The 27,450-nt window shown below is 39.8% G+C and overlaps 1 protein-coding gene across 2 annotated transcripts in view; it reads left to right on the top strand.

Moving 5' to 3' along the window:
* ryr3 (ryanodine receptor 3) overlaps positions 1-27,450 on the top strand; it is a 448,180-nt gene that overhangs the window by 206,374 nt on the left and 214,356 nt on the right. For both annotated transcript variants that reach the window (XM_069916619.1, XM_069916620.1), the window contains exons 40-45: positions 5,957-6,094; positions 13,811-14,084; positions 15,147-15,261; positions 22,086-22,218; positions 22,940-23,043; positions 26,262-26,397. In XM_069916619.1, coding sequence (XP_069772720.1) covers positions 5,957-6,094; positions 13,811-14,084; positions 15,147-15,261; positions 22,086-22,218; positions 22,940-23,043; positions 26,262-26,397 — 900 coding nt within the window. The remainder of the gene's footprint in view (positions 1-5,956; positions 6,095-13,810; positions 14,085-15,146; positions 15,262-22,085; positions 22,219-22,939; positions 23,044-26,261; positions 26,398-27,450) is intronic.

The raw sequence follows: 27,450 nt of genomic DNA, 5'->3' as shown, positions 1-27,450 counted from the left end.
TTTTTGAGATTTCAGAATTTTTCTTTTGCTATTCCTATTATAATTAATCTTTTTCTACCTTTGTTGCAGGTTGCAGCTTTTAATGATTGGCACAGGATGGGCATTAAATATTTCAAAGACCTTTTTATTCAAAATAATTTTTCTTCTTTTGGACATTTGGTGGTAAAATTTAACTTACCAAACATTTTTTTAGTTGTTCACAAGTTAGACATTTTGTTCAATCTCAGATCCCTGATTTTCTGCAAATTTCCAAGGCAAATATTTTTAATTTACAACTTTCTCATGGTGAGGTCAACAAAGGTGATGTAGAGTCCTTTGTTTTGTTCTCTGCACTTTTCTTGGAGCTGTCTGAGGGCAAAGACCATGTCAGTGGTTCCTCTGTTTGCGCGAAAGCCGCGCTGTGATTCTGGGAGAATATTCTCGGCGACACTAGGTATTATTCTATTTAGTAGAATCCTAGCGAAGATTTTGCCTGCAATGGAGAGCAACGTGATTCCCCTGTAGTTTGACCAATCTGATTTCTCACCTTTGTTTTTGTACAGGGTGATGATGGTGGCATCACGAAGGTCCTGAGGTAGTTTTCCTTGGTCCCAACAAAGCTTGAAAAACTCATGCAGTTTGGCATGCAGAGTTTTGCCGCCAGCCTTCCAGACCTCTGGGGGGATTCCATCCATACCTGCTGCTTTGCCACCTTTCAGTTGTTTGATTGCCTTATATGTCTCATCCTGGGTGAGGGCCTCATCCAGCTCTAGCCTTAGGGGCTGTTGAGGGAGCTGGAGCAGGGCGGAATCTTGGACTGAGTGGTTGGCACTGAAAAGAGATTGGAAGTGTTCTGACCATCGGTTGAGGATGGAGATCTTGTCGCTGAGGAGGACTTTGCAGTCTGAGCTGCGCAGCGGGCTTTGGACTTGGGGTGAGGGGCCGTACACAGCCTCGTAGAAACCCCTGAAGTCGCCAATGTCCGCGCTGAGCTGTGTTCGTTTGGCGAGGCTAGTCCACCACTCATTTTGGATCTCCCGGAGTTTGCGCTGAAGATGGCTGCATGCGCGACGGAAGGCTTGTTTCTTCTCTGGACAGGACGGCTTTGTAAGGTGAGCCTGGTGGGCAGCTCGCTTCTTTGCCAGCAGCTCCTGGATTTCCTGGCTGTTTTCGTCAAACCAGTCCTTGTTTTTCCTGGAGGAGAAGCCCAGTACCTCTTCAGTGGATTGCAGTATGGTAGTCTTCAACTGATCCCAGAGGGTTTCAGGGGACGGGTCCGTGAGGCGGGTTGCAACGTCGAGCTTTGCTTTGAGGTTTGCCTGGAAGTTTCCTCTCGCTTCGTCTGACTGCAGGTTTCCAACATTGAACCTCTTTCTGGGTGCTTTATTGTTCCTGGGCTTTGGCTTGAAGTGAAGGTTGAGCTTGCAGCGAACCAGCCGGTGGTCAGTGTGGCATTCCGCGCTAGGCATGACCCTGGTGTGGAGCACATCTTGTTTGTCACTTTCTCGCACCAGGATGTAGTCCAGGAGGTGCCAGTGTTTGGATCGGGGATGCATCCAGGTGGTCTTAAGGCTGTCCCTCTGCTGAAAAAGGGTGTTTGTAATGACAAGTCGCTGTTCTGCGCAGAGCTCCAACAGGAGGCGCCCATTGTCGTTGCACTTGCCGACGCCATGCTTGCCCAGGATTCCTGGCCAGGTTTCTGAGTCTTTGCCGACACGAGCGTTGAAGTCGCCCAGGATGACAACCTTGTCGGCTGTAGGGGTACGTTGGATGAGGTTGCGCAGGTCGGTGTAGATCTTGTTCTTTTCTGCTGGTTCCGCCTGGAGGGTTGGAGCATAGACACTGATGAGGGTGATGTGACGCTTGTTTTGAAGTGGGAGTCGCATGGACATGATTCGGTCCGAGAGGCCTGTCGGAAGGTTTTCGAGTTTGGAGGCAATGAAGCTCTTGACCATGAAGCCTACACCAGATAGGCGTCGTTCATCCGAAGGCTTACCAGACCAGTAGTGTGTGTAGCCCGCGCCGCGTTCTTGGAGGCTGCCTACATCTGCCAGGCGGACTTCACTGAGAGCGGCTATGTCGATGTCAAGTCTGAGGAGTTCATGTGCAATGAGGGCAGACCGACGTTCAGGTCGGTGGCTGTCAGCCTTGTCTAGCATGGTTCTGATGTTCCAGCATGCTAGCTTGAGTTTGTGAGCATCTTTTGAGGGGGAGGATGTGGAGGGGGAGGACGTGGAGGGGGAGGACGTGGACCTGTCCTCGGGCCTGCGCAATGCCTTCGACACCGTGAGCAGGAAAGGGCTTTGGCAAATACTAGAGCGCATCGGATGTCCCCCAAAGTTCCTCAACATGATTATCCAACTGCACGAAAACCAACAAGGTCGGGTCAGATACAGCAATGAGCTCTCTGAACCCTTCTCCATTAACAATGGCATGAAGCAAGGCTGTGTTCTCGCACCAACCCTCTTTTCAATCTTCTTCAGCATGATGCTGAACCAAGCCATGAAAGACCCCAACAATGAAGACGCTGTTTACATCCGGTACCGCACGGATGGCAGTCTCTTCAATCTGAGGCGCCTGCAAGCTCACACCAAGACACAAGAGAAACTTGTCCGTGAACTACTCTTTGCAGATGATGCCGCTTTAGTTGCCCATTCAGAGCCAGCTCTTCAGCGCTTGACGTCCTGCTTTGCGGAAACTGCCAAAATGTTTGGCCTGGAAGTCAGCCTGAAGAAAACTGAGGTCCTCCATCAGCCAGCTCCCCACCATGACTACCAGCCTCCCCACATCTCCATCGGGCACACAAAACTCAAAACGGTCAACCAGTTTACCTATCTCGGCTGCACCATTTCATCAGATGCAAGGATCGACAATGAGATAGACAACAGACTCGCCAAGGCAAATAGCGCCTTTGGAAGACTACACAAAAGAGTCTGGAAAAACAACCAACTGAAAAACCTCACAAAGATAAGCGTATACAGAGCCGTTGTCATACCCACACTCCTGTTCGGCTCCGAATCATGGGTCCTCTACCGGCACCACCTACGGCTCCTAGAACGCTTCCACCAGCGTTGTCTCCGCTCCATCCTCAACATCCATTGGAGCGCTTACACCCCTAACGTCGAAGTACTTGAGATGGCAGAGGTCGACAGCATCGAGTCCACGCTGCTGAAGATCCAGCTGCGCTGGATGGGTCACGTCTCCAGAATGGAGGACCATCGCCTTCCCAAGATCGTGTTATATGGCGAGCTCTCCACTGGCCACCGTGACAGAGGTGCACCAAAGAAAAGGTACAAGGACTGCCTAAAGAAATCTCTTGGTGCCTGCCACATTGACCACCGCCAGTGGGCTGATAACGCCTCAAACCGTGCATCTTGGCGCCTCACAGTTTGGCGGGCAGCAACCTCCTTTGAAGAAGACCACAGAGCCCACCTCACTGACAAAAGGCAAAGGAGGAAAAACCCAACACCCAACCCCAACCAACCAATTTTCCCCTGCAACCGCTGCAATCGTGTCTGCCTGTGCCGCATCGGACTTGTCAGCCACAAACGAGTCTGCAGCTGACGTGGACTTTTTACCCCCTCCATAAATCTTCGTCTGCGAAGCCAAGCCAAAGAAGAAAAAAAGGAAAGAAGACAACTTTCTCATAAAAGTTCAATATCTCTTATTTATAACAATTTGCTTGATTTCAGAATGGCACCATTAGTTAAGATCAAGAGAGACAGGGAACAGGATTTGCATTTTTCATTTTCTGACGAGGTTTGGGATTCCATTTGTGCACAACATTGCTTATTTAAAGTGGTCCATAGAGTACATATATCTAAAGTTAATTATCTCATTTTTATGCTGATATAAATCCTCTATGTGACAAACATCAAAATGTTCATTCGCATGTTTTGGACTTGCCCGAGTTTAGAAAAATTTTGGAAAGATTTTTCAAACATTATCAGTGATTCTTAAGGTTAAATTGGAACCTTGCCCTTTAACAACTCTTTTTGGATCATTTTAAATTGATGACATTTTACTGATTTCATCTCAAAACTGATTTTTATCTTTTACTTCATTGATAGCCAGACTTGCAATTTTGATTAAATAGAAAGACAATACTCCACCTACACATACACAATGGTTAAGTAATATTATGTCTTGTTTAAGTTTGAAAACAATTAGATATGCCATTAAAGATTCAAATACTAATTTCATAAAGACATGGGGCCATTTTATGGATCCATGGATTATTACCACAATGTAAATTTTTAGGCTTGTTATAAGTTTTGATGCTGTACTATTTCCAGGTTTTCACCACTTGATACCCACATGTTAGTTTTTTTTTTCCAACCTTGTATAGTGGTAGGGGTTTTAAATTAACAAAGGTGTTTTTTTTTTCATTTTTCTTGTAATTTGTATTTCAATATATAATTGAATTTTTAAAATTTTTGTATTATTGCAAACTTCAATCAACATATCAAATTTCTGCAGATGTGTGCTAGAAAGTGTGCTAACTGGCTGCAACAAGGTCTAGTATGGGGACACCAATACCGCTAAAGTCCTGAAAAAAAGTTACTGGACACAGCCCAGGTCATCACAGGAAAAACTCTCCTCAACATCGAAAACATCGACAGGGAATGCTACCATCAGAGAGCAGCAACAATCATCAAGGATTCACATTACTCAGAACACACTCTGTTCTCACATCTGCAATCAGGAAACATGTATAGGTGTCACAAAACTCACACCACTAGGTTTAGGAACAGCTGCTACTCCTCTGCCATCAGACTCCTTAGCAACAAACTCAATCAGAGACGACCCATTTAAGGACTCTTACTTTTGCACTTTATTGGTTTATTTTTTCTCATTAGTTCGCACTCTCAGTTTGTTTACATTTTGTTATTTGTTTACATATGTAGATTGAGTATAGGCTTTTTTTTTGCAGTACCATGGTAATTCTGCCTCACCCACAGGAAAAAGAATCTCAGGGTTGTATGTGATATCATGTGTGTACTCTGACAATAAATGTGAAATCTGAAAAAAATGGTACTTCGTTTTGCTTGGTTTCAAGCCCTACAGTAGAGAACTGCCCAGTATGTGATTAATATATACATCATATTTCTTTTAAATGACTGCTTGTAACATGTTCTTAAATCACTTCATCTGCACAGATTCCTGCACATATGCAAGTATTTGATTTTATTTTAAAATGGCTTTTCATAAACTGTATATAAGTGAAGAATAGCAGGATATAAACTAGGTTAAAGAGAGAGGGAAAGAAAGTAAGATTAATTGAAAATTTCAGTGAGGTTGAGTGTGAATTTCTCTTTTTGGCTTTTTGGCTTTTTGACTGTGAAGATATGAAGATTCGTATAGAATTGTTGAGTTTTACTTGGGCCCATCAATTTCATGCAATCATCAGATCCCATTTCCATATTCCATTTAATTCTCCATAAATTTCTGTCATCCTCTAATTCTTCCAATTAATTACAGTAAAACCCCCAGTATCCACCACCTATGAGGATTGGTAGATGCAAGATAAGTGTATTTGCGAGTTGCTTGAGATTGCATTTGGTGTGATTGGTGAACTAACTGCAAGAGAGTGCCAATGTTAAACTTCAGTATTTTTTACCTATTTCTGCCATGGTTGCTTGAGGCTGCCAGTTGCTTGAATTCCAGATAACAGGGATTTTATTGTTAAAAGACAATTTACGGTATCCAATTAACCAAACAAATTGCATGTCTATGGCATTTGTGAGGAAGCCAGAGCTCCTGAGGGAAACCCAGATGGTCACAGAGAGAACCTATAAACTCCATGCAGGCAGCATTGGTGATCAGGATTGAACCCAGGTCGCGAGAGCTGTGAGGAAGAGCTCTACCATCTGCAGCACTGTTCCTCCATTGTCATAATACCTTTGATTGATTTTTTTTTGGATGCCATTGATTATGAACTTTTCTCTAGCATTCTGACAATATCCTTTGCCTTTAGGTATTCCACATGAAGAAGAGGAGGAAGAAGAAAAAGATGAATCTCTTATGGGAAAGTTGCTTTATGTCGTGCATAAAATTAAAGGGAAGCCAAAGAAAGTGGAAGAGCTGCCAAGTGAAGAAATAGTGAAAAAACCTGGTGAGTGCCAACATGGTGGACTGAATACATATCACCTGTGAAAGGAAGAAGAAATTTATAGGGTGGCATCATGACAGAGCCACTGCCTCACAGCACCATAAACCTGGCTTTCATTCTCTCTATAACCACATAGGTTTCATGCAGGTTGGTAGGTTAATTAGTCACTGTCAATTTCTCATAGTGTGTGCAGGTGAATGGTAGAATTTGGAGAGAGTTGATGAGAATGTGGGGAGAACATTTAAAATAGGATGTATGTAGGATTAGTGTAAATGGGTGATTGGTCAGCATTAATTTGGTAGACTGAAGGGCCTGATTCATGCTCTCTCTATGACTTAATTTTTTCCGACTTTTCCAATGGTGATTTGCTGCTAAGTGCTATTCTCATCACAAATACGTAATCTTTGGTGTAATGTTGGAATGAAATTTTGACAACTGGCAAAGCAAACTTCAGCTTTTCAAATAATCAATTTAGCAATTGAAAAATCTATCAAACGTGGATAAAAATAAATTAAATATAATTATGAACTCTTTAATAAAAAATACTACAAACTCAAATAAAACAAAAAATGCAGCGTGGTAGAATTTGGAGAGAGTTGATGAGAATGTGTGGAGAACATTTAAAATACCATTGTTTCTGTCCATTCAATTGAATGGGCCATCAAGCTGGTTCAGGTTGAGGATGCAGTATTCAACTCTTGGGAATAGAGGAATTTTTTGCACTGCTGTAGACATCCTTAGAGTAATCCCAAGAAATCATCAACCAAATCTGGGGAGTCATATCTTCATTTTCTGACTAGGACAAAATGGTGTCAGTTTTGTGCAAACCTTCTGGCATTTACTTGCGAACGCTGTCAAATTTGGAACTGAGCGTGAAGCATCATGAAGTCTGCTTCCAGTCTGGGCCAAACCAATCATTCCAAATTGCTCACAAGGCTGTTGAAATTTATTTGTCCACCCCAAGCATCATTATAATTACTTGCAGAATGTGCAAAATGTAACTTCTCACCTTTACCAGCAAAGAAAAATTAGACTGAAAGGAGAACTGGTTTTGTTTTTCAGTATTTTTTTTTCTCACATTCGCTTTTGTTAATGATGGAATTCCAGACATGAATTCCCTCTTTTGAAGATAAACTGGTGAGAATTCTGATTACACGGTTGTCTGTGATTCCAGGAGTTTTACTTCAGGCACTTTAGTGCAATTCATTCTGAGATGGCTCACATCATTCCATGTTTATATCACACTTTAATCCTTAAATACGTTAATGGACATTTGAGACTGTGCACTGATGCTCCAAGCCATTGTATTAATTAATTTTGTAGATGAATCTTAAGTAATACTGTTTTTGTTTTCTGGATCGGACAGAACAATATTTGTAGCAACAGCTGGGTTTGGAATCTTCCCTGTTTATGAATGTCCCACTTATGGACACCCTGTACATGTGATAAAGTGAATGGAAGAGTAGTGGGATGGATGGGAATGGATTTGCCAACTGCTGGGGGCTGCAAGCATCTTCTGCTGGTAGAAATGCTGCTCTCTCCACCCCAGCCCCTCCTTTCCAGTCCCACTGAACCACCACATTCAGTGGCTGCGTTGACCTGAGCATTGATCAGACCCATCAGCTTACTGAGTCAGAGAGGCTGGCTAACAGCTGCTCTTCCCCACTTGCTCATTCTCCCATCACAGATGTCTCTGTGATTCTCTCCCACACACTTGTTGTTTATTTCTGACAGTTCAGACTAGCAACAGTTCTCAGGAAATGAACCCGGCCATAGCCTGGGACCTCCTGTTTCACCACTGGTGACTGTTTTCCTTGGTCCAACTGACCTAAGAGAATTCACAATGATTTTCCCTAAGAGAATACCAAGAAAATGGGAGGAGTTGCCTATTTATAGCAGGGATGCAGCCTATCAGATAGTTTTAATTTCTTCTTTGAATATATTAATATCTATAATAGCAATACATATTTCTTAATTTAAGAAATCCAAAATAAGTGGGGTCAATCATAAAATTGAACAACTCCATTTGAGAGTCACTTTTCCCTGTGAGTCTTTCATTCTCTTTCATTAATCGCCATCTGCAAAAGCAGGGCCAAATAACATGATGGAATAGTGTTTGGAAAAAGAGGTGTGGATAAAAAGATACATTTATGAAATTGAGATGTAGAACAACAACTTTCTAATTATCATAATCATTTCCATTTACCTTAAATCTATTGATTTGAAAAATAAACATTCTTGTTTATATTCCTTATTTATCTTTTGGAATTTGATATTCAGAAGTGTGTCATAATCAGCAAATGGGACATAATAATTATCAGTCAATATTAGACATCATAAAATTACAAATTGTGCTCTGTAAATATTTTACTCATAGCAGGGTATATATAATGCACTAATTTCTACAACTTAATGTACTGTGAATGCAGCATGTGAAAAAGTTCAGTGAGAGTGCAAAGGCTGGTAAAAAAAAATGAAAGCACAGCTGGAGCCACATTCTCTGGATGCACACATAAACAGAGATTGAGACCTAGGAATGACAAAAAGAGGGAAAGCCATTCAATTGTAAATAATGTGGGACTCAAGATGCATCAAAACAATGCTCAGCCTATGGAAAAGTCTGTAACAAGTGCAAAGGATAGAATCACGATGCAAAGCAATGTTTTTCCAAAGGGAAGCAAAACAGAAGTGAAAGTATGCACACTAAAAAAACTGCCCTCAGTAATACACTCTTCATGGGCATGGTAGCGCAGAAAGGTTTCAAACCAACAGACACTGAGCAACCATGCATGAACAGAGTTGAGCAGGACAAGTGAATGGTGCCTTTGCATGCAAATTGAGCAGATATTCCTTTCAAGCTGGAGACAAAGACAAAGGCCAATTTGATCTCATCAAAGTGCTACAATGCATCCAGAATTATGGATTAAAGCTTAAACAAAGCAAAATGTCAATTTGGTGTGAAGGAAATCACCTTTCTGAGAGATAGATGTGGAGCAAGGTGAAAGCAATTTGAGAGATGCCGAACCCCACAATGTAAAAGGTTATATTGAGAGTGCTGGTAGTGATCAATTTCATTGGTAAATTCATACCAAACCTGTCTTCCAAAACAATGTAGCCTGAGGGAGTTGTTACATGACAAATGTGAATTCAAGTGGACGACCATCCACGACAAAGAATGCCATTCTAAATATTCAGACGGTGCTTTTGATGTTCTTTGACCCATCCAGAAGGACAAAAATATCTACAGATGCTTCAAAAGGTGGAATAGGTGCCGGACTACTTCAGGCTGAGGGAGAAGATTGCAGGCTAGAGGATATCGGGTTAGATGCACAAAATGGATGTGTCCCACGAAATCATGAGTTGATAATAAAATATAACTAAGACAAAAGAGCCCAAATTTCTTTATCACAATAGAAGAAATATCACACTCATGCTTTAGTTCCTTTTTTTCTCAGTAATCCCATTTCCATTAACTCAGCAATCAGATGATCTCTATAATTCCTCCCCTTGACAATTCTAATCTCACCCTATTGGATTTCCAGAATCCGCAGTTTTCAATTTTCATATAATTGAGGATGATTTGTTGACTTGCAAATGATGTGTGACTATTTGAACACTCTTCTTACATTGATAAAAATCTCAATGTGGTTGGTAATGAAAATGGAATTGGCTGATGAGCAAAAAGCTGCCAAACAATCTTATGGATTAATCATTATGTTATAGTACGTTTCCAGTTATTCAAAATGCTTGGGACCTGATGAGTATCGGTTAACTGTATTTTCCGGATATCTAAGATATGGCTTTAAGCAATCCAGTTTAAGCAGCAGAATATTGTATCGGCTGTCGCTGAGCCTGTCACCTCCTCACCACCATCGCCTGCCCAGGAGCCCGAAGTCCCCGCTCCAATCCCAGCCCAGGAGCATCAGCATAATACTTGTATCAATGATTTAAAAAACAGCAAAAAAAAGAGGTTTTTCAAACATGAAATAAAGTTTAATTCTTACCAAAAAACAACGTGATTTCTGCTTACAAAAAAAAAAGATAAATGCAGCAACATTCAAAATGGCGCTAACAACACACTTCTGTACTCAAGAGCTCCGTTTAATTCAAAATGACGCTAACATCGCGTCAGATTCCCACTTGAGTACACAAGAGCTCCGTAGGATTCAAAATTATGCTAACAGTGCATTAGAGTCCTACTTGAGCACGGCCCGTAAATAAAAAATATAAACTTTTTTTCAACTTGTGATGTCATGTCGCTGACAAATATTTTTGTGGATAACTGAGAATTTCAGTGAAGATTTTGATACAGAGAATAATCCAGAGAAATAATTGTTAAATTGAAGTTTCCTCAGTGAGGGTACAAAATAACATAACAACTTATTCAATTCCTTCAATATCAGTGAAGGAGTTGAATATTGGTAAAACTTTTAAAGATTCAGAATCAGAATTTATTGTCATGAACAAATCATAAAATTCGATGCATGCAGCAGCGTGTCATAAAGTGAACATTCATGTTATAGCCGTCTTTTGACATTACTGCAAAAAGAAAATAATAGTGTACGAAAAGTAAGGTTCATTGATTATTCAGGAATCTAATGGCAGCGGGAAGAAGCTGTGCTTTTGCCGCTGAGCGCTTGTCTTTAGGCTCCTACACATTTTCCCCGATGGCAGCAGAGTGAAGAGGGCATGGCCTGGGTGATGGGGGTCTTGGAGAATTAAAGCTGCTTTTTTAAGACATCGCCTCATGTAGATGTCCTCGATGGAGTGAATTCTGGTGCCTGTGATTTTGCAGGCTGAGCTAATAACCCTCTGGAGTTTATTCTTTTCTTGAGAGTTGGCAGCTCCATACCAGGCAGGGATGTAACCAGCCAGAATGCTCTCCACTGTACACCTGTTAAAGTTTACAAGAATCTTCGGTGACATACTGAATCTCCTCAGACACCTCACAAAATATAGCTGCTGGCCAGCCTTCTTTGCGATTGCATCAATGTGGAGGCTCCAAGGCAGATCCTCGGAGATGTTGACACCAAAGAATTTGAAGTTATTCAAATATCAACAAGGATCAAATCACAGTAAACTAAGACATTTGGATATAAAATTAGTGGTTACTTGTTTACAACATTACGATATATTAACACATTATGACATATTAACACCTCCAGATAAATTCCAGACCTAGATGAAGTGTTTCTGCACTAGTTAATGGATTTAATGTGATTAGATTTTAGTGGTAAAATCTAATATCTATATTTTAATCAATCAATGAGGTAGAACAACATGAATTTCAAGAGTGAGTAAGCAGATGTTAAGACTATAAACCTCTATTTAGGTTTTTATTGAAGAGGGATCTCAAATATCCTTCCATGGGTAATCCTTAGAGCATGAAGCAAGTTGTTTTTCAACATTTATAACAGGGGAAATGTATGATACTGAGTGTTCACTGTTCATTCCATAATTTTTTAAAGATTCAATTACACTTTATTCCTCAAATTCAGCTTACTTTATTTACTTAATTTATATGCTTATAAAAGTAATATGATACTAATTTTATTTGGTTGCTTTTAAATGTCTCAAATCCATCTGAAGTTTTAAGTAACTCTTTGGCAAGGGGATAGTTCCATTTTATATTTCCAAACTGAACTAATTTATTTTCAGTACGTAGAGTAAAAATGAAGCTGTTTTTCATTGCAAGCTCATCAGAAAAAGCAGAAACCCAAATTTTCCATGAATGAACTGAAAATCTAGGTTATTGCTACATTCTCATCTGCATACTGTACATACTGAACAGTGTTTGGTGTAAAATTAATTGTACAGTACTTGGTATTCACTGAATTTCTAAAAATTAGTTTGTTTTGCTCAGCTCATCTGTATCAATCAGCATGCTTCAAAAAAGCATTCACTTGATGTGAACCTATCAATATAGTTTCCTTTTCACTCTTCTTAATTTTGTTTATCTTTGTCTTATGTCTTAAATGCAGTTGTGCTATTTGATGTCAAGTATCAAAATGTTAAAATTCAAACTTTAAAAAGTATGTAATTTTCCCAAATGACAATTATGACACTTGTTACAGAATTAAGTTATAAATATATAATTTTTAGTAAATGGACTTTGTGGGTTGGATACAGGGACACTTTCACAAAGACAGATTACACCTTCATGTTAGCAGATAAGAAAGGTCTTCCAGAGACATAGAAACATAGAAACATAGAAGATAGGAGCAGGAGTAGGTCATTCGACCCTTCGAACCTGCTCCGCCATTCAACGAGATCATGGCTGATCTTAAAGTTCTGTACCCCGTCCCCGCCTTCTCTCCGTAACCTTTAAAAGTGTCTCTTAATTCAAAGCAATAAAAATTTTGGATTGTGCTATTGAATGTCCAGGGACAAAGGATGTTTGCTCAAAAGCACCTGTGTACACACACAGCCATTCTGCTTGTTGGTCTGAACAGACAGCCGGGAAGCATTTTCTTGTTAACTTTTGGAAGAGTTAGAACTTCAAACACTCAGAGGGACATCTGTGTTGATCTGTAAAAACAAGCAGGAGGCCATCAGCTTTTGGAGAAATGAAACTGAACCAGTGATTGATCAAAGGAGTCATGTGATTAAAGGCTCTTGAAGAAGGCATCTTTAATATTGAACTATGCTTCATTTGAAGTCAGAGATGCAGTAATCTTCAATGAGAGAGGTACTATTGTGCCTTCTCCCTTCGACAGGGAAGAGACACTGAATCATTGTGACTTTAGGAAAAGATGGCCACTCGACTACTTGTCGATCAAGGAAGAACAGTGCCACTCTAATTATTTTTAATGGTTACTTCATTTAACCCTAGTCTGGGTTTGTGAAATCACCATGTGAAATACAAGTTCCGCAAACTCCGTGCAAGAAAAATTCAATTGTATGAAGAAATATTTCTCTGAAAGGAAATCTACAAAAATTCATGAGTTTGTTTTGAAGATACTAATGTTTTGGAGAATTTTTATAGCTGCTGGTCATAGCATACTACATGGCCATGGTACCAAGAGGCACAATGTAATTACTGCTTCTGCATATCATTTTGGAAATTGGATGGTTAATAAAATACAGTGCTACAGCCAAGTCTATAATCTAGACCCTATAGATTATTTTACCTCTGATTCCAGGGTTGGTTTATCAGCTTAAGCCCATTTTGATACATTCAAAAGAGTCTCTGAAATTTAAGAGTGGAATTGGATCTGTACTACGAAATTGGAGCGATCTGTACTCTGGCTGGCTCCAATTTCGTCCCTCACAGAATGAGAGATCTTTCATGTTATTAAATGCTGACAAAGTGAAATTTAAAAATAGATTAAAGTGCTGTCTGTTGCCTGAATGAACAGGGAAAGTACTGTGTAATTGATTTAAATAACAAGTTGACACAGTTTCACCTCCGTGTGACTTTCACTCTGCTAGCCAGATCCTATCCCATTAAAGTCCTTGTCAGTCATGCTGCTACTATACTTCCAGTTCACATCCCCACATTTCCATCGTAACATAGCTTTGCACTTTCAAGCCCCACCTTTAATCTCATTCTGCCATTTACTATAGTTCTATCTCTCTGAATCTGCACAATTATTCTTCAGTCGCTCCTGAAATTGTCCGATTTGGTTCTTGTTGTCAATTACCCACTCTTTTTGTGAAGGGGTTTCAAGAACTCTAAAAGTGTGCACTAATTTGAATTCTAAACTCTGTATGTTTCAGTGAACCTGACACAGCTAATCTCGCAGACTATAGTACACTGGTCTCAAGAATCGTACATTCAGGATCCAGAACTGATTAAAACTATGTTTAGCCTTTTGCGCCGGCAGTATGATGCAATTGGTGAGCTCCTTCAAGCCATGCGGAAAGCATATACCATCAGCGCTGCCTCTGTACAGGAAACGGTCAGTCTACTGGTGTCCCTTGGACTGATTCGATCCCTCCTCAGTGTTAGGATGGGAAAGCAAGAAGAAATGTTGATGATTCGTGGATTAGGGTATGGACCAAATTATGTCTTTTCAAAATCTCTCTTGTTGTGCAGAGAAGGTTTACCAGAATGTTACCTGGGTTTAAGCATCTAGAGTATAGGGAGAGATTGGACAGATTAGGTCTTTATTCTTTGGAGCGTAGAAGGTTGAGAGGGGATTTGATAGAAGTATTTAAGATTATGAAAGGGATAGACAGAGTGGATGTGGATAGACTATTTCCGTTAAGAGGAGGAAAGATTAAAACAAGAGGACATGAGTTAAGAATTAAGGGGCAGAGGTTTAGAGGTAACATGAGGGGGAACTTCTTTACTCAGAGAGTGGAATGAGCTTCCGGGAGAAATAGTGGCGGCGGAGTCAATTGTATTATTTAAGAAAAGGTATATGGATGAGAAGAAGATGGAGGGTCATGGGCATTGTGCAGGGAGGTGGGACTAGAGAGGGGTGTTTGGTTCGGTGCAGACTAGAAGGGCCTGTTTCCGTGCTGTAAATTGTTATGTTATGTTTTGATACTTTAAGCAGGAAATATTTTATAATATTATTGTATCTTTAAAGTGGTGCTGAGATTCTGATTTCTTTGTTAAAAGGAAATATTGGGCAAGAAAGCAGAGTCATAACATTAAATTTGATAATCAGGATGAGTGCATGTATCAGGGAGAGAGAGAAAGAGAGAGAGCTCTTTGTGATGGTTTAGTGAGATTACATGGTAAAAACACCAGTTGAGATTGGGCCTTTATATTAACTAATGGTGCTATAACTCATCTTTGTTCGTGAGGATCATCAATTAACAGACTCCCGGTCCGTAATTTAATAAGCCGCGCTGGTGGTGCACAGCTGTGTATTTTGAGTAGAACTTGTGTGGTACTTGGTGAAATAGTCCACGTTGAGAGTCAAGCAGAAAATGGTTATTTCTGGGGAAGCAGATGTCCTAAGGTGTTCAGGGAAAGGTGAGAAAATTGTTTCCAAAAAAAAGAGAAATTGAAAACAACTTTGAAATCTCATCCCTCATGTGAATAAGTTTATAACGATGTTATCCTGTGCTAATATCAGATGAACTGTTCCATATTCTTCAGGGATATCATAAACAATAAAGTATTCTATCAACATCCAAACCTGATGAGAGTGCTGGGTATGCATGAGACTGTCATGGACATCATGGTGAGCGTTCTTGGAGGAAATAAATCACAGGTAATTTGCACAGAAAACTTAACTATCTTTACAAATGTAAAAGTTCCTTAAATGAACTTTGGCACGGGCTCTCAGCTTGTCCTGTTAGTGCATTGATGTTTTGCTAATTGTGAATCTGCTGGTGGTGAAATGTACAGATCTCTCTGGATTGCTATTCAACTTATGATCATTTTTTTGTCTCCTTGGTCCTTCTTTCAGAGATGCTTCTGGTCGTGCTGTCCCATTGGCTTTTGCCAAATTCCCCTCAGACCCCTTTCAGAGAAGCTGCTTTAGTTGCTTTATTCTTTGTCCAGGACACAGTTGTCTCAGATTGAATCCAGGCTTCCACTCATCAGCTTTGATACTTAGTGGTTTCCTGGAAAAATGGAAATTCATGTTGGCATATTTTCTCACAAATAAGGAGGCTCTTCAGTCTATTGATTTGATGCTCAGGGCAAACCCATCAATCCCATTTACTCATTTATTTCCTTGTAACCTCATTTCTCTCATGTGCCCATTAACTCCACCATCATTTTCCCATAGTAGAGATAATTTACAATCATCCATTAATTTGGAAATCGGGACATCATGGGGATGTGGGAGGAAACGGGAGCAACTAGGGAAGTCCCTGCTGTCACTAAGAGAATAGACATACTCCACAATGACAGCACCAGAAGATTGAACCTGGTTTGCTGAACCAGCAGAACCTCTTGTTCCACCTCTGTGTTGCCCCCTGTCTGTGCCACCTGTATGTTTGCATGAACCAAGCGAAAGAAGAAAATTTAAAACCTTACAAAATAGATGTTTTTTTGAATAAAAGACTATTGGGGTTCTGGAGAAACAGATATTGGAATCTTGAGCAAATCAATCTGCTTGAGGAACAGTGGAGTTGAGCAACTTCAGTGGAAGGAAAAATACTCAAAATATGAATGATTCCTTTGCTCCCACTAATGCTGCTTGCTTTCCAAAGTGTGTTTTGCTCCACTTATGGTGCTTCAGAGTTCGAAGCTAGTGACCTTACAGTGATCATTGTCAGTGCTATATAAAGAATAACAGGCATTATAAAGGCATGTACATGAGGCACGGAAATTTACAGTGAAGAAGCAAGTCTTCGACCATGGGAAATTAATGATGGAGGTGGATAGAAAAGTAGCAAAAGTGAAATTAGCCATTTCAAAAGGGCAAGCAAAGGGAGAGAATATGCTATAATGTCAGATGCATAGAATGGTGGATGAATTAAAAGCCTGGAACTGATAACCACAGAACCTTTAAGTTGAGCAGTTACAAAACCAGTATCATTATTTGAGTCAAAAATATGAGCAAGGTCTTGAAAGAGCTGTTTAAAGTGTGAGTGAAGCCATAGCTGTTATATGGTGCACACTCTGGTTATTATATCACACTAAAGATGGATCAGCACCAGAGAGGGATTAGTTTTATGAGGATGCTTCAAGAGTTGACTAAATTTAGCTTTAAGGACAAGTGGTTGGGCTGGCATAAAAATCAATAAACTTCAAATGCTGGAAATGTGAAATAAAAATAGCAAATGCTAGTGCTCTCTGATGAGCTGAAGAGGTGAATGGAGGTTTACTTGAGGTGCTGTAAAATTAATGAGGGTGAATGGGAAAAGGGGTTGTGAGAGATGGACTGGAGAATGGGCTGAAAATGGAGTTTAGTTTTAATGTTGAAGAAAATTCCTGTAACTCAAAGGTTTGCAAAATTTTTAAACTCTTTGCCTTAACATTATACATTGTTTAGGCCGAATACACTTCTGGGTGCCCTGATATAGAAGGAAAATGAAAGACACAATGGATGCTACCATCATTAGGAAATGATAGATAAGCTGTGAAATAGAAAACATTCCAGTGGTTTGAGTGATACCATGCATGAAGGAAGATCATTTGTGGCAGGTACAGCCCTGGAGCATCAGTCCATTAGGAGTTCCTCAGGGCCATCCTTGGCCCAACTTCTTCATCAATGGGTTTCTATTAAGCAGGCCAGAAGCAGAAACATTTGCTATTGATTGTACAATGTTCTATTCCATTCATAACTCTGGAATAGATGAAGCAATCCATATCTGCTTATTACAACACCGAGATAATATAAAAGCTTGTGTTGATTAGTAACATTTGCACCATAGAAATGCCAAGCAATGACCTTGTCCAGTGAGCGAGAATCTAGAATTGATGTTCACTGACACTACTAGACCCCATGACCAATTGTGTAAATACTCTGTTTCTAAAAGCAAATCAGAGGATGTACTGCAGTGAATGATTCACCCCCTGACATCCAAGCCCTTTCCATTAGATGTCTGGATGAGTGTATTGCCAACAGCTCTCAGGAGGTCATAAGCCATCCAAGACAAACAGCTCACTTTGAAGCACAGCCACAAGAAAATTCCCAGGAATGGTAATTCAGATAATTTTGAAATATTGAGACCATATCTCTTTGTATCTGAGACTAAATGCAGATAAATTGTGTAGATATGTTGAATATTATAAATTACGTTGATAGAATAAATAGTTCTATTTATCCTTCAGGGGCTGCCAGTGGTGAGGGCTAATCAATTTGAAATAATTGAATAAATAGAAGTTTGGAGAACTTTATAGGCAATGTGAATTTGAAGCCTGAAATGAAGATATTGAGTACATATTTGAATGAGAGAAAAATACTCGTCTATAGCATGTATTTGGAGAAATGGGAGTTATTTCGATTCCTCTTAAGCAAGGTATAAACATCAATGGTTTTATGTTAAATTACTAATTCTCAGTGCATTTTCTACAAGATAGGAATCATGGAGAGCGAGAAAATAGAATATTGTCAGAGGAATATGATCAAGCTGCACCTCAAACTAATGACAGAGAAATTGCTGTTTGCCTCTGACAAAGACTCATAGTCCAGTGGTATGTGGGTTTGGAGTGTCCTAGTGCTTAACAGTGTAGAAACAGGCCCTTTGGCTATCATGTCCATGCTGACTATGCTTATCCCATCTCCAGTATCTCTTGAACATAGTTGTTCTGATTCTACCACCTTTTATAGGCAGCAAGTTTCAGATGTCAACCACTCAATGGAAAAACTTTTCCGTCAGATCTCCTTTAAGAATCCTTTATCTCACCTGATACTGTGTCCTCTAGTTTTTGATACCTCTATAATGGGAAAGTGATTCTGATTATCCATGTTATCTATGCCTGTCATAGATTTAAGAGATGTAAATACCTCTCTCAAACCACTCTTTGCCTCCTTCATTCCCGAGAAAACGAGTTCTGTCTACTCAGTCTCTCTTACTCCCAGCTGTTTACTTTACATGCCATACTTGACTTCCTAAAATGATTCATCTTGCACTTGTAGGGATTAAGTTTCATCTTCCAAATGGAACTCAATCCCTACAAATGCAAATTGATGCATTTTGGGAAGTCGACTTTCTCTCACATCATTCCCCACACCCTGTACAACTTAATTTCACCTTGTCTGTCTGTCTATTTATCATCAAATACATAATTGCTATCTTTGCTGATGCCAGCAAAGATATACTAGCGAATTGAAATTAACTCATGAAACTAAAAGTATTCTTTAAAGTTCACAGTCCAGATTTATTGTCAGAGTACATGCACAACATCACATATGACCCTGAGATTCATTTTCCTGATGTACTGTTAAAAAATGTGCTCAAGAAAAGATAGGTACGCAAAGAGAGAAACGTAAACAAACTATGCAATACAGAAAATAAATATTCAATAATAAATAATGCGCAAAGTAAGAGTCCTTCAATGAGTCCTTGATTGAGTTTGTTGTTGAGGAGTCTGATGGTGGAGGGGTAGCAACTGTTCCTGAATATGGTGGTGCGAGTCTTGTTATACTTCTTTCCTGGTGGCAACAGTGTGAAATAAGATGTCTGTGAGCAAAAGTTCAAATCCCAGTTTTAGCACATCGTTCCATGTGGATTCATTAATCTTAGGAGAATTGAATGTGAGAGTTTAGGGTTTTTGCAATAAAATAAAATAGGATAAGGTAATTAAAGAGCAATATAAACAGGGGTGCAGTGCTGCAGGAGTTCACTGGTGCAGCGCTCCGGCAGCTCTGTAAAAAAAAGGGCAAAATAAATAAGCAGGGAATTTTAATATTAGGGAATTTTAATAGTGGGGAATTTAACAGCAATGGCATATTAAATACAGACAGGGTCGACGTCATGGCCCTCTGCCCCCCACCACCCCTGCACTGCTGAGCATTATTCTGGACATACAAAGGACCTGTTTCTTCCACAACTGGTACACTCATCCTCCTTCCTTGTCCTACCATTCACTCTCAGTTATACACTGTCAAATATAACATGGCAGCCACCAAGGCCAGATCTCGCGAGATATCCTTGTCACCATTTAATTTGATGCATTGGCTGCCCTGCCATAGGCACAATTTTGTTTAGATACACCAGTGCACCCCCAACCACCCCGCGCATTTACCCTAATGTCCCGCTATTAGATTTGCTCTGGCGCCAAGTGAATACAAAGGATTTTGCAGTAGCGGTTGTTGGGGGTGGGTTATGGGGAGAGAGGGTGATGGCTGGCGGGGGAAAAAATACTCCTAAGAAGGTTAGGATATTAGATTGTTTTTGATGAGCTCCTGACCCTAAAAAATTTGCACTGCAATTCTGAAAACAAATGAGACATTTCTAACAACCTTTTTCAATTTGTATTTTCAGTTCTGTAGAATAAAAATCAGTGATTTTTGTGAGACAAGGAATACTTCCAATACCATCTTAGTTTACGTCTTAAATGCTTGTTCAAGAGACCATCTTAATGATGTTCATTGGAGATTCTTTTTCTCCCTTTAACCGAGGAAAATAGTAGTTGGTGGATTTACGAATCATCTACTTCAAAACAAAATCAGAATGCTACCACCAATATTTTACTTCTGATATGTTTCGGTAATGGTAGATTTAAAAAGGCAAATCTTGCCTTCACCTACAATCAAGCTAAGAATAAATAATTTTATTTTGAAAAAATACAAAAAAGACTCAGCAGGTCAGAAGAGCATCTGTGAATGGAAAAGCAAAATTAAAGTTTTAGGTCAACACCCTTCTATCCATTCTGAATTGAATTCTGATGAAAGCTCATGAACAAACCATTAGACCCTTTCAGGTAGCCTGAACACCCCCTTGTAAAGCCACATAATCTACCCTCTTGCGGCTAAAGACATATTCACTTGAAGGTGGCTGAAGTGCCACCGCCAACCCCCCTCTGGGAGGGATAATGCGCTCCGCCAACACTCCTGAATGTGCAGCCTGGGGGAGTTATCTGCCCATGACCCAACTCCCCATTGCCTGACAGCCCCCCCGCCCTGCTACCTGACAGCCCCTGCCGCACTACCTGACAGCCCCTGCCCCACTAGGGAGGGGGTGGCTGATGGGGGACATTGGGGCAGGAGCAGCCGATGGGGGGTGTCGGGGCAGGAGCGGCCGGCGAGGGATGTCAGGGCAAAGGCAGCTGGCACAGGCTGTGACAGACTGGCTGACTGCTCCTGCACCAGGGCCACTCTCTGCGGCTCAAAATGCAGCATAACAATGGCGGTCTTCCCTACCCAAAATCCTCCACACAGCTAGAACTATTGTAGGAAACACAGAGCAGTTTCACCTACAAGGGGGATTCTCAGTAGGGAAGACAACCATTGCTACGCCACATATTTATGATGGGTTGCACTGCGGCACCAGTCACCTACCTCCATTAAATCCGGAGGCGTTGCAAGGCACCTCTGGATATGAATAGGCCCTTTCAGGTAGACCAGGTAACACTGCGGCAGCCTTTTAGGGCTGCCACCTGAAAGGTGTATTCACAAATCCACTCCTGTTGCCGGCCTCAAGGTGGAGGGTCTACCTGAAAAGGCCTATTAACTCTGTTTCTCTTTCAAAAGATTAAATATTTCCTGATGAGTGTTTCCTGCCATTAGGCAATAACAAATTTCAAAGTATTCAAATAAGCTCCTCGAGCTTGGTCTTCAATTCAATAGAATCACAGCTGATCCAACATTCCTCACATTTATTTTCCTGCATTTTCCTCATAATCCTTGATTCCCTTAAAAATTTGTATCTTTCTCGGGATTAAGAAAAAAATATAAGGGCTGCGACCCCTCCTAAATCTGTGATAAGGAATTCAAAGACTTTCAGTCCTCATATTCTGAGACCAGTCTCATCCCTCCAATGAAAGGAAGCATCTTCCGGTATTTACCCTGTCCTGTCCACTTCAAAACATGCATGTTTCACTAAGATTGCCTTTAATTCTTTGAAACTCTGTCATGCAGAGTCTTAACCTGCAAATTCTTTCTTCATAAAACAATTGCCCCATATTCATGTTCATGCTGGTGAATATTCTCTGGATCACTCACTGCCAATGAAAGAAAGCCTTTCCTTAAATCTGGACATCAATGTTACTTACAGTCCTCTAGTGCTTTGTTGTTGCAGCAAGAACTCCCTACTTTTATACCCTCTGTTCCGTCACCTTCCCTGTCACTTGTTGCGCTTGTATGCTGGCTTTCTTTCATTCATTCCCTTTGCTATTTGCAGCTCTCTATTTAAACAAACCACTTCTTTTGTTCTTCCTTACAAAATGAATAACTTCACTTTTTCCTTACCTTACCCTCCATTTGTCACTGTTTTGCCCTCTCACTTAACCTATCAATGTTTCCCTGCAAAATACTTGCCTGCTCTGCACAATATGCCTTTCTGGTTTTGTCTTATAAAATATAAATATTTTCTGCATCTGATTTTATTTCTTTTGTATTGGTATTCAAAGTATAGTTTTTCATTTTTGTTATCACAGACATTTTTCAAACTACTTTTTTTTATCATTTCTACTAAGGAGATTGCTTTCCCTGAAATGGTGGCAAGCTGCTGTCGATTCCTGTGCTACTTCTGCCGCATCAGTCGCCAGAATCAGAAGGCCATGTTTGATCATCTCAGTTACTTGCTGGAAAATAGCAGTTTTGGACTAGGTACCTAGTTTAATTTTACCTGATGAATAGACGTTGTCACAGCATTAACCTTGTACTAATGGATCAAGAGGATTCAACCGGTCTGGTTTCTTGATTTACATTTGCCAAGGATTAATGTTTTTTTTTGTTCCTCGCATGTTCAGATAGTTGTTAAGCTAATAGCAATATTTTTACAATTTCAGATTAGAACGTGTCGCCGAATAAAATAATTAAGTTTAGGTGGAACAATGTTTTGCTTTTATGATAATTAATTTCTGAAGTCTTCAGACACAAGACTCTTACTTTCTCAAATTTATTTCATCTAACACAACTCTCAGTGGAAATTATGTATATAAAATACTTGAAATAGCAGCAGGAGTAGATAATGTGCCAATCTCCCTTTAGTAATATTAAATTCTAGTGATAGCATTATTGGTTTGAAGTGGAAAATTAGCCTTTCAGAAGTGGCCAGTAATTATGTGTCCAAGTTGATCTGTGAATTTACCTTTGGTACTTAATATTTATGATTCAATTGAAAATGCAAATGTGTTCTCCTCATGCACGTATAGGAGAGGCTGCCTTATGCTGTATGAATGATTAAACTACAAATATAATTCCATGAGAAAATTAATGAGTCTTGGAGAAAAGTCTATACAGTGCTCATATATGTAAACAGTCAATTTAGTTTGTTGGGAGTAGTAGAGATTAAATTATTGTAAACTTGCTTATTCTTTCCTTACAGCATCACCCAGCATGCGAGGTTCTACTCCTCTTGATGTGGCAGCTGCCTCTGTAATGGACAATAATGAGCTGGCTCTAGACTTGCAAGAACCTGACTTGGAAAAGGTAATTCATGTAATATAAGGGTGAATTTCATTTCCACTGATTTCTGTCCTAGTGTATTTTGCAAGCATTCTTGGCACAATATCAATATTTTGAATGACCTTAAATTGTTAACTCTAACCCTAAACTTCAACAGGTGAATAATGCCTGCTGGTGTTAACAGGCTTTAGAACATCTGTTTTGTAACACTCCACACATCAGCAAGACCATTCAAGGAGACATTAACACCTGCTTTCTTGTCTGGTGTGCTTTAGGTCAGTCAGTTTATTTTTGGATATTTTTATTTCTATGGCATTGAATAGCCAATTAACCCGCTCTCTCTTCCATCATCATGGCTGGAATGCCATGGTTTTCAACACATTGGAGGAAGCCACTAAGTGGAGAGCACCATTGTCTCAAATTGAAGATGGAAGAACTTGGATGAATGGGAAAATAAAAAGGTTTCACCGGTTTAGAAAGAAGGTGCCATTTTGACTTTGAACTTTTTATTCCAGAAATCATAAAATGTGGTAGCGAACCAGTTATTAATGGCTGGAGAAAGACTTAGCTGGTAAAAGAACTTGTTGGTAGCCAGGAAGGATATAGCAGTCACATGGAAGTCCGACTCCCAACTAAATATTTTACAATTGAATACGGAAATGCAGAGTTGTATTCCCTGGAGAAAATCACATACAATTTAAGGAGGAAATATGGCACATTTGTTAGTGTGTGGCAGCCCTATCTGCAATACATTGGTACGCAGATATAATGCTACCCCTTCTGAATAAAGGAAATGCAATAATCTGTGCCAGTAGTGAAATGATTGAGATCAAGGAAGTGGGTTGTGGCGCAAATGATGTGCTCTTGTATTTTGTTCCCTATCTTTTTTTTAGGTTTCTTTGGGTTTTTCTTAAGTTCCCTTAAAGATTTGTGACTTTACCAATATTTGGTTCTTTGTATTTTTTAAAATTTATATAATCTTTTCTTTGTTGCATTAGGGTATGAGAGGAAGGGGAGAGGGGTGGGGGAAATATAGACTCTGTATGTTGTAAACTATTGTTGAAAGAGATTGTATTGTTTGTTCGGGTTTGTATGAGACTGAAAATCAAAAATAAAATGTTCAAAAAAAAAAATCAATGCTGTCCCCATCACTGGGTGCAAAGAGCAAAAGACTTAGAAGAAGAATTCAGCCATTCAGCCCATCAAATGCTTGACTATCATTCAGCACAAAACCATAGGGTGTCTCAGCATCTAGTGTTCAAAAATTTTTAATTTAAACCATTGACAATGTATCTCTACCCATCAGTTCTGAAATCAGTAATGAAAATGTTAATGTTGACATTAACTGAAATAAGTAAATTATGAGAAATTGACTTGCTGACTTTTCTGCCCGAGAGGTACCCAAGAAGAACAGAGCGAGCTGCCACAATGACTATCGCCCAGTAGCTCTCACATCTACTATAATTAAATGCTTTTACAAGTTGTTTATGGCCAAGATTAAATTGTATCTAAGCAGAGACCTGGAAACACTATAATTTGCCTATCGTTACAATCGTTCCACAGAAGATATAATATCACTGGCTCTCGACTCAGCCCTGGATCACCTGGATAACAGCAATACCTACATTAGGCTGCTTTACATCAACTTCACTCAGCTTTCAATACCATCATACCCTCAGTATTGGTCAGTAAGCTTCAAAAAATGGGCCTCTGTTCCTCCCTCTGCAACTGGATTCTTGAGTTCCTCACACCAAGACCACAGTCAGTGCAGATCAGTAATAACATAATTTACATAGATGCAACACAAAGAAGTGCAGTTGGCCCACTGCTCTCCTCTCTCTACACCCATAACTGTGTGGCCTGGCACAATTCAAATGCCATCTACAAATTTGCTGATGACACGGTGGTTGTCAACAGAATGACAGATGGCAATGAGGAAACAGATAGAAGTGAGATAGGTCAGCTGTCTCAGGAAGGAGAAGCCAGGAGAAAACAAACCAGTTCTCATCAAGGTATCAACAGTGGAGAGGGTAAGAAACTTTGGAATCCTGGATATTAACATCTCTGAAAGACTATTCTGGGTGTATCATGTCATTGAAATTATGAAGAAGGCACACCAGCAGCTAACTTTCATTAGGATTTTGAGGAGATTTGGTACTTCACCAATGACTCTTGCAAATTCCTACAGGTGTACCCTGGATTGGTTGCCTCACTCTCTGGTATGGATATGCTAATGCACAGGATAGAAAGGGGCAGAGGGTTGTAAACTCATAGCTAGTGCCATCATCTTCATTGGTCTTCACTCCATTAAAGGCATCTTTAAGAGCCGGTGCCTCAAGAAATTAGCTTTTATCATAAGGACCCTCACCACCCAGGCCATGCCCTTTTGTCACTGCTACCATCAGGAAGGAGGTACATGAGCCTGAATACACACACTCAATGTTACAAAAACAGCTTTTTCCACTCCGACATCAGATTTCTGAGTGGACAATTGATCTATGGGCACTAGCTCACCTTTTCTCTTTTATTTATTGTTTTTTAAATCTTGTAATTTACAGAATTGTAATTCGATAGTAATTTTACACCTTGTTCTACATAATAGTCCTGTCGCAAAACAACACATTGTGTGACACCTTCATGGTAATAAACCTGATTCTGATTCTCAGTTGTACAGACCATTTACATTGCTGACCCACTTGAGAGCAGTGATGCTCATAAGCAAAGAAATGAAGCTTTTCGTTTATGTTTTGGAGCACTCTTTGAAAGCAGGAGCTATACTGATTCACAGCTAATGAAAGGACTACACCCACCAGGACTAGATTGGAAGGAAAATCATAATTATTATCAAAATGGAATTTGGGATTCAATATTATTTCCAAAAATTGTTGATTTTTTTTTTCTGCCAGTGTTTGTGCAGAGTATGTTGATAAACTGCCAGTAATTAAAATAGAATAAATGTGCACCATTATTCTTTAACTTGGTATGAATTACATTTGTTTATTAATTAAATTTTATGTATGGAACAAAATATCTCATGAGTTTAGTGCTTTAGTTATGGCAATCCAAGTCCAAATGTGAATGAATGGAAGAAATCTGCAGATGAAACTAGTGTAAGTTATGCTCATAGGGAGTGTGTTACACTTAAAATATCTCATTGTTGCTGAATAAAATCACTGCAAATGATAATTTTTCAAATATTAAAAAAGAACCATGAATAACAGGTGAATGTTTACATTTGACAGGTGGTGACCTATCTTGCTGCATGTGGCTTACAGAGCTGCCCTGTGCTTGTGGCCAAAGGTTATCCTGATATTGGCTGGAATCCTATTGAAGGGGAGCGTTATCTACTTTTCTTACGATTTGCCGTCTTTGTGAATGGTAGGCCTGATGTCTGATTTATTACTTTGTTAAATCTTGAGAAGTGCTCAAAATTTATGATCTGTTCTAATTAGCCTTAGTTTCTTCTACATTAGGGAAAAACTGAGGCTTCTGAAGTTATGACACCCTCTTGTGTTGATCCCTTTTGCTACTGATGTCATGTGAATGACACATGAACACAGAAGTTGGTATTGGTGGGATTACGGCAGTTTGCAAAATTCCTGCCAATGACACTGGGCATAGATATTTAACTGGGTGGCAAAATGAAGAATTTGTTTACAGATTGTGGAATATCTGCAACAAATATGATAACCATTATTATAAGAAAGTTATTTTGGTTGACCTTTGCAGCTTGTGAGTTCCAGCTGTGGACCCTAAAAGAATTGGCTGGTGTGAAAACTCTAAGAACCTAAGAAAACAGGAGCAGGCATCAGCCACCTGGTTCCTCAGCTCTATCTACCATATAAAATAACCATTTCTCATCAGCTCAGACCTCAGCTCACTTAAGCATCAGTCCCCCCCAAAAAAAACTGTCAAATGATATTTCAAGAAATGTGTTTCCTCTTTAAATATCTCCAGTGAGTTAAAGAATTTCAAAGATTTGCCACACTCTGGAGAAATCATTCCTCCACATCTTGCTTCCTAATCTTGAAACAATATGCTCCCTCAGGTGAGATTCTCCTTCTTGTCTAACCATCTTGATATTGACTCCGCTATTCCCGCTTAGGATCTTGTATGTTTCAGTAAGTTCACTCTTTCAAAGAAAACTGATCCAAATGTTGATGAGTGAGCTTTATTTTTCCAAAATTCCTTAAATTTAGGCAATGTTTCAATAGTTTGGAAAATAACAATAAATTCTTTATTCAAGAAGTGAAGGAGACAGTAATGAGGAAATGACAGGAGAGTTACCTGAACAGCCAGTGATGAGTGAGGTACCACAAAGTGCTTGGACCCCAGTTGCCTATGTTTCTAAATTTGGATAATAATCGAGGTGAGATGGTGAGCACAGAAGAGGATCTAAAGAGGCTTCATGGAGATATAGTCAAAATGAAT

Source organism: Narcine bancroftii, chromosome 2 (assembly GCF_036971445.1).
Source record: "Narcine bancroftii isolate sNarBan1 chromosome 2, sNarBan1.hap1, whole genome shotgun sequence".
NCBI lineage: Eukaryota > Metazoa > Chordata > Chondrichthyes > Torpediniformes > Narcinidae > Narcine > Narcine bancroftii.
The sequence above is the reverse complement of the archived record's forward strand: the minus strand, read 5'-3'. Positions and strand labels throughout refer to the sequence as shown.